This window comes from Pteropus alecto, unplaced genomic scaffold, assembly GCF_000325575.1.
Source record: "Pteropus alecto unplaced genomic scaffold, ASM32557v1 scaffold161, whole genome shotgun sequence".
Taxonomy (NCBI): Eukaryota; Metazoa; Chordata; class Mammalia; order Chiroptera; family Pteropodidae; genus Pteropus; species Pteropus alecto.
The window spans coordinates 5663989-5672395 of record NW_006432943.1 but is presented as its reverse complement, the minus strand read 5'-3'; the positions used below and the strand labels follow the sequence as shown (position 1 = coordinate 5672395).

Below are 8407 nucleotides of genomic sequence, written 5' to 3'. Positions count from 1 at the left end.
TGAAGATATATAGGGGTGTGGGTGTGTGTGTGTGTGTGTGAGAGAGAGAGAGAGAGAGAGAGAGAGAGAGAGAGAGAGAGAGAGAGAGAGAGAGAAATACAATACCCTATATATAGAAATTTTCCAGGCAAATATTTAAATTCTCTTAAAACCAAACAATTCAAAGCATACATCAGGCTACTTAGGAAAATACTAAAAAGTACATCTTTTTACACAGTAGTCTAAACATTCATTAAAAATCATACAACTCTCCACAGGTTTGATTATTCTCAGCTCTAAAATCTAGGCAAATAAGAATATAACAGGAAAAGAATGTCAAAGAAATATATAGAAAACTTTGATATGTTATGAAAGAAATGTCACATGTATAAATTTATGATCTCACTTTCAAATATAAGGTCTTATACAAGATACCACCAATATGTGACTGCCCATGTATGGAATGAGTACATCATTCTCCACCAGGCCTCTCCTACTTGAGGATTTAGCCACAGCATTCATGGAAGTCACTTCCCATTTGACTGTGGTGTACGACTTTCAAAAGGGTTCTATGAACATCTGATTTCCTTTGTAGAATTCAAACCCTGTGTTCAGAAATAAGGACATGCAACTAAAAGGTATGAATCTGATAAAAGTTTAGTGGTTAGTTTTTTTCTTTTTATGAATGTGTCATGAGCAGGAAGTTTGAAAAATCATACTGATAAGATATAAATTAGATGAGCTAGTCATGATAGGCAGTTAAAATTCTTGATTTTCCCTCAATAAAAGCTCTTACTAGAAACATTGACAAAACACTATGCATGTTTAGATGCTAACATACATTTAGTACGACAATGTTATCATCTCAATTGCTGCCAAAGATCTACAGTAAAATTAAAACAAAAATATGTACTTTGTAAAGACCTATAGATCTATTTGTTAACATATTTAAGCTAAGCATGATGGAAAACAGAAGAAGCAAACAATTTCATGCAACCTGAACTTGCCATAAATGTGTAAGACCCAGCCCTGGATGCCTGGTCCCAGACATTAGCTCAGTTAACTGTATACAAATTCAGACTTTCCCAGTTCCTTTGTTTTGCTTTGCCAGAGCCATTATCAGAGTATAAAAGATTTCAGTCATGAAAGGGAAATACTTTCATTGTTCACATAACTTTATAAACAAATTAAGGAAATGTCAAACACATAGACTTCAGTCCTGTGAGCAGACACCATGCTGCAAACAGCAGATGTAAGAGTCAGATGAAACTAGATGTGATTACACATAGATCTGTCTCGTAGGCAAAAACTAAATATTTCTCACTTGAGATTCGCATGCTTCTCTTTGAATGCTAGGCAGTTATATAGGTACCAAACTTATCATATTGGACTAGTCTACATGAAGCTCACAGGTTAGCTGGAGAGACAAGCCTTGAACAAATAAGTACAAATGTGAGGAGTACAGAAGGCAACTACAAAAGAAACATGTCCAAGTGGGAACTAACCTGGTCTAGGATTCTAAGAGGATCTCCTTGAGGAACTATAAGAAAGCCTGGAGAGGGAGTAGGGGCAGAATTATGGCTTCTTGCAAGAATAAGAAAAAGACAAATTCGGCTGGAGCATAGAGTTTGAGGGGACTTGGTAGCACCTGAAGAAGCTGAAGAAAAGATATGAAACACAAATTTCTGAAAAGCAGTAATTCTCTTCCTTACAGAAGGTTTGGCCATTTGTTGGACTAATGTCCATTTGCTGGATGATTCTTCAATTGGCCATTTGTTGGACCAATTCTTCCTAACTATAAATCTGAACAAGTAGCATTTTCAGATGTCTAAGAAGGCAAGGGTGTGAAAGTTAACCGAGGAGTCTAGTCAGAGACTTAGTACCCAGATGTTGGTCAAGACCATGAAGCCAAAACTCTTTTAAGGGTTAACTGGAGACATACCAGAACCCGGAGCTTGACATTAGAGTAGAAGAAATACATTGTCTACTCATCTTGGACACATTAAGTTTTTTAACTTCGTCTGCATCTAATTTCCTTTTCTTAATTAAAAGCAAGTTATAATGTATAATAAAAAATTTTACTTTGCCAAATAGAACTGAAATTCCAATAAGAGAATCATTGAAGTATAAAAAACTATGCAGAGTCATTACTGTACTTGCAAAATAACTATGGAAAAGAGGAAGCACTCAAAAATTTCAAAACTGTATGAGTAACATGTTGTAATCTATTTAGAAAATAATCACGGCAAACACATTAAAATAAAAGAGACACAGAAAAGGAAAAATAGGTCTCCATACTTTTGTTTTGATGGATTTAGTGTTAGGAAAACAAAAAATAACCATGAAATAGGATACAATTTTATTTACTGGATTATTTTGGAATATTCCATACGAGGAATTAGCAAACTATGGCCCAAGGGCCAAATCAACTCATCTATCTCATAAGATTCCTGATAAGCTAAGAAAAATTTTTTACATTGCTACACAGCTGAAAAAAATCCAAAGAAGAATATGTTACACGAAATTCAAATTTCAGTGTGCAGCGTTATGTTGAATATAGCCATGCCCATTTGTTTACAGAATGACTATAGCTGCTTTTGCATTACATGGCACAGTTGAGTAGTTATGACAAACTGTACTGCCCCCAAAGCCTGAAATAATCACTATTTTATCTTTTACAGGAAAAAAAAAAACAACAAAACAAAACAAACAATCCCTGTTTTGTAAAAATCAGTTTAGGACCTGGCTACAAATGGCAAGTTGTGGAAATGTTCAGGCTACAGGAAAGATGAACTTGAGTTTGATTCTCAATTCTAGCATTTACTCATCTGTGACACTGAGCAAGTAACTTAAACTCCAGAGCCTCAGGTTCTAAGTTTCCCACTCTCTTGGGGGCAGTGAGGGCATGTTTTGCTCAGCAAGCCACGCACCTCTGCCGAGGGTTGGGTCCACCTAACAGAAGAAGTAACTTCTAGCACTTTTGCATAAATGAGCTCTAACAATTGAAGATAGCTCTCTGTTCCTCAGTTTTCTCATCTATAAAATTAAGATAAAGCAATAGCCTTCTATTGAGTTTTGAGTATTACATAAAGTCAAAACGTGCTTAACACATGGACAGTGCTTAGCTCAGTGTCTTGCACTTAATACGTGCTCAGAAAACACGTTCTTGTTATTATTATTCCAAATGAGTCAGAACAGCAGTAACTGGTTTCAAAGGAGGAAAAAGAGATATCTTTAACCGTGTTTTTTTAAGCAGAGACATTTTGGGAGATCTTCGATAGATGAAGAGAAATAACTACCTAAGTACAAACCCTCCTCAGGCTCAAATCTTAAATCTCTTAAATCTAAACTTGTGATTCCCTATTTTCATTCATTTATTTAACAAATAATTTTGGAGCATGAACTCTGTGTAAAGATCAGGCAAAGCACAAGCCCTGCTGTCACTGTTTCAAGACAGCTGAAAAAGGCCAAGAAGTAAACAGGAAATGACAACTCAGTGACATAAGTGCCTTAACAGAACTGCTCTTGGAGTACATAAAGAGACTTCTTTACTTGTGGGATTTACACAAGGATTAATCAATTGCTAAAATAATAGTATTATTTTGTCTGGCTTTCAGATGCCTCTGAAAGCACAAAACATCATCTTACCTAATTATCATATCTGAATATGCCTGAAAGACTGGTTATCGCTTAAATACAATGTGCAGTTATTTTTCACAATATCGCTCACTCTCCTTTTCTATTTTCTTTCACTCAGTAATTTCAAAATAGAATTCCATTTTCTTCCCAAAATTGCTCTACTTGAAGACAACTCATCCTAGTTGCTCAGGTTAAAAAGGTTGGAACTATCCTTAGTGTCTTTCTCACACCCACAGGTAATCTGCGTAGGCATCTCATGCTTCCGCCTTTAAAATGCATTCTTACCCATCAACTTCTCACCATCTCCACTGCCATCTCCCTAGTGGAGCCACCTTCCCTCTTCTAGATTACTGAAATAGCCGCAGAATTGGTCTCTGTGTCTCAACTTTGGATCCTACCTGCAAAGTCTAGTTTTACACAACAGCTAGAATGATCCTTTCAAAATATTGTCATACCATGTCATCTCCCAACGCTTCCTGTCTCACTCAGAAGAAAAAATCAAGTGCTTACAATGATTTACAAAACCCTGCATGATCTACCCCGCTCCTTCCACCCTCTCCTATTCATCTCAAGACTTCTACTCCCTGCAGCTACATCCACTCCAGCTTACTGGCCACGTTGCTCTGCTTTAAACTTGTCAGATATAGTTCTGACTTAGGCTTTGTTGTTGCTGCTCCTTCTGCATGAAATGCTCTTCCCTTGGGTGGTCTTAAGTGCTCACTTCCTCACCTTCCTTAAGTCTTTGCTTAAATCTCTTTTCAATGAAAATTATTTTAATCCCTTATTAAATATTACAACTTGCCCCTTCACTCTCTCTCCATCTCTGATACAACCAATGTCTCTTTTTCTGAAATCACCTTACTCTTAAACCACTTCGAGTGACATGCTTTCCTGAGAACAAGCAAGACCTAGGAAGACTTCCTTAAAGATAACAACATGTAAATTCTAGATGAGTCATTTAACCTCAGCTCTCTTGCACGCTGCAATCATGCATAGTTACAGGATACAGACAAGCTCTGTTTTCCTTTTTGCATGAAAGAGAGGTGAAAAAGATGGTTGGAGGTACGGAATAGGAAGGAGGATGGAGAAAGTATGACATTTCAGTGAGCTAAACACTGACAAACTATATACCACAAATGTTTGTAATCTCAACCACATCCTGAGGGACCAGGAAATGTACAAATTCCAAAATCCACAAGACCTACAAATTGCAACATAAATTACAGATGGATAATAAGGGATAAAAAAAAAACACTAGCTATTTTCAAAATAGAAATAGGTATTGATAAAGAGCTATCCACGGGATTCCATAGTGACCCAAGGGTCTAAACGGTTGTTGTTTTCTTTGCAATATGGTCTTGCAATGAGAAACACAACTATCTCTTTACAGATAATATTGAGTTGTTTTGTTTTTTGGAGAAAGGATGTTTCTCAAATTAAAGGATCAAAATATAAAATTATGAAACCATAAGATGTTAGAAAATTCTTAGGTTTGGGGTTTTGGTCTTTTAAAGGCGGGATTTTTTTTTTTTTTTTGCTTTGATTGATATTTTTTTTTTACAAAAACATTTACTCATAGAAACAATGTGATCGGTCCCTTTCAGTACTTTCTTTTTTCACGGTCAACAATATCAAAACTTTCCATAAACCTTAAAAATTATCTATAAGGAAAAAACTTATCAATAGAGTTTAATTTCAAGCTATTGAATCTTAGGTAAAATAAATCAATCAACTCAACTAAAATATAGTTTTAAACTAAGTCTCAAATGAGATATTATCAAGCTACCAAAATCAAATTCCTTACTCATATGATAAAGAACCAACATTAAAATGGACAAAATAATAAGCTCATTCCTTAATATACACTAATAATTTCAAAAACCAGATGTCTTAGATACTATAGTGCAAACTTCATAACAGACAAATATTATTCCATTTATACATTTAATGTTTTAAGAAAAAGAAGCTTCATTTGGAAATCATTCTCCTACCTGATTTTGATTTTAAATATGACTTTTGAATTTTACAAATATCAAAATAAAATGTACACTATCTTCAAACCCTTTTTAAAGGCAGCTACAGGAAAAATCAAAACAACCTAAAATAAATTCTATACAAATTTTTCCTTATAATGGTCTCCAGTGTTTTTGATTGTAACTCCTTAGTATGTACGAACACTGAGGATCCATAAATTATTTCTGGATAGAATTACTTTTTAAAAGTAACTTTATGCAAACTTTTTACTTACACATTCTGTGGCTGTGACTAGTAATGAACTTGAGATGACAGATTTTCCTCCATTAAAGCTCACTGAAACATCAAGAGTTCTGAAAGAAAATGAAGAAACAATTCAAAATAAATGAAAAGCAGGAGTACTGTGGGAGATTTTATGTTCTTACATAATTCAAAACCAGCCAGAAAGTCTACTTAAAAAGTCAAAGTTATTGACCAGTTACCTCAGCTTTTTTTTCTTAGTTCCAGTCCTTATTGGAATAGCCAAAAACAAATTCCTTAAGTGATCTAATTATTCCTAAAAGAAGCATTAATATATGTAGAAACATTAAGAAATTCCTGTTATTTTTTACAGTAGTCCCCCCCTTATCTGTAATTTCCCTATCACGGTTTTAATTATCAGTGGTCAACTGTAGATAATATCCAAAAATATTAAATCAAAATTTCAGAAATAAAAATTAATAGATTTAAAATTGTATGCTGTTTCGAGTAGCATGATGAATCTCTCACCATCCTGCTCTGCCCTGCCCTGGACTTGAATTATCCCTTTGTCCAATGTATCCAGGCCGTATATGCTCCTTGCCCAATAGTCACTTAGTAACCTTCTCTGTTAGCAGTTTAACTGTCAAGGTATCTCAGTGCTTGTGATCAAGTAACCCTTATTTTCCTTAATAATGACCCAAGTTGCAAGAGTAATGATGCTAGCAATTCAGATATCCTAAAGAGAAGTTGTAAATGCTCCCTTTAAGTGAAAGGTATGTATACACAGGAAAAAAACCATAGTATGTATGTTTGGTACTATCCACGTTTTCAGGCATGCACTGGGGGTCTTGGAACTGGGGGTCTTATCCCCAGTGGAAAAGGGGGGACTTCGTAGTTTAAATAAATTAGGAAAAAGGAAAGAAATTCCTTAATCCAGAGAAATGTTGAGATTATTTCAGATTCACAAAAACCTAAAAAGTAGGAAAAAGTCCCAATTAGCTTATTTTTTCTATCTCTAGACATTATTATCATCCTAATTGTTTAAGAATAAAAAAATGGAAATAATAAACCATTTTGGGATAAAGTATAGAGAAATAATAATAAAAGAGAGATAAACTGAAAGAAAAAAAAAAAACGAATGCTACTTATGTGTAGGCATTTGTTGTAGATGGTCCTAGGATATTAAAATATCTTGACAAAGGTAGAAATAAGAGAGAATAATTGTTTCCATGGCTAAGAAATATCATAGATAAAAAACAGCTCTCGTTTTGAAAATATGATTTCAAATTATAAAATAATTCATAATAATTAAAATTTCATTAATTTAGAGTGTAGTAATTCATTATTTGGGATCAGTCAGCCAGGAGTTAGTAACTTTTTTTAAATAGCTCTAACAAAATATCAAAGGAAAAAATGACAAGGAGGTTTTAAAGTATTAAGGAAACAGCTCATTTCTAAAAGAGCTGACTAATAATATTACCATATAATAATCGTTTTGCCATCAAATACAAGCTATCCTTTCATTAAAGCAAAAGTAGTGGGTAATATTTTGTTAAGCTGGCTTCTGTATAACACTATGCTCCAATTCCCATAAAATATTCTAAATTTAAAAAATTAATAGCCAGAAACTTTGCCTTAATTACTCTGAATTAGTAAAATTTTGTTATAGTTAGCTTTCTTCTCTATGCCTTGAAATGAGTGCCAAATACTTTTAGTTATGGAGAGTTAGGATTAAACAGAAACAATCTCAAGCCACTGGTAAATTTTTCAATAATGATGCCAGAGAGAGAAGATGAGAAATATTAGTCTCTGCTATGTGCCAGATGCTACCTTAGGCATTTTACAAACATTATCTCACTTAATCCTTGCAATAACCCTTAAAGTAAGTAGTATTTTCACAGTTTTACAGATGGGGTACAGAAGGCCCAGAAATGTTCATTACCTTGTCCAAAGTGGTAAGATGAGGATTCTAACAAATTTCGAACTCTTTCCATTCATACTACAAACGATGAAAGTCCTTAATGTGCTTCTTTTCTCAGTGATATTCAGTTTATTTGTATAGGAATAGAGCCGCCAGGAAAGATACTACTAGCAAACTTCTAGCTAAACTTTTCTTCAAAATTCAGGAATACTCCTATTAAAAATATTTCTTGTAAAATAACCTCCTCAACACACTTTGTTTAAAAAAAAAAAAAAGCTTTGCTAAACCCAGAGAAGAATGAGAACTTGGAGTGTTTATGTCAACTTAACTGAACTTCTGAACTATTCCAACACAAAATGCCAAATGGCTTACTTAAAAAAGAAAACTTAAAACTAATTGCTTATTCTGCAAAACTGAGTGCCCTGTTTTGTTTTGTTTTGTTTTGTTAAAGACTAAGCATAGCTGAATCCAAAAAAAAATATTTTCTAGTTTCTAATTCCTCTATTTTAAAGCATGCACCAGAAAGCATACTGACATGGTAAGCATGATTTCAGTTTGGAGGAAGATTATTTGATTCATAATACTGTATGATTGTTGCAGGTTATCTTATTGAATCAATTTTCAAGAGATTAGCAGAACAGATTATTAATTTAT

At 34.0% G+C, this 8407-nt stretch overlaps 1 protein-coding gene across 1 annotated transcript in view; it reads right to left on the bottom strand.

Annotated features, from left to right (window-relative positions):
• ANTXR2 (anthrax toxin receptor 2) overlaps nucleotides 1–8407 on the bottom strand; it is a 140155-nt gene that overhangs the window by 79373 nt on the left and 52375 nt on the right. Inside the window, exon 11 of the mRNA XM_006907619.3 lies at nucleotides 5867–5945. Coding sequence (XP_006907681.1) covers nucleotides 5867–5945 — 79 coding nt within the window. The remainder of the gene's footprint in view (nucleotides 1–5866; nucleotides 5946–8407) is intronic.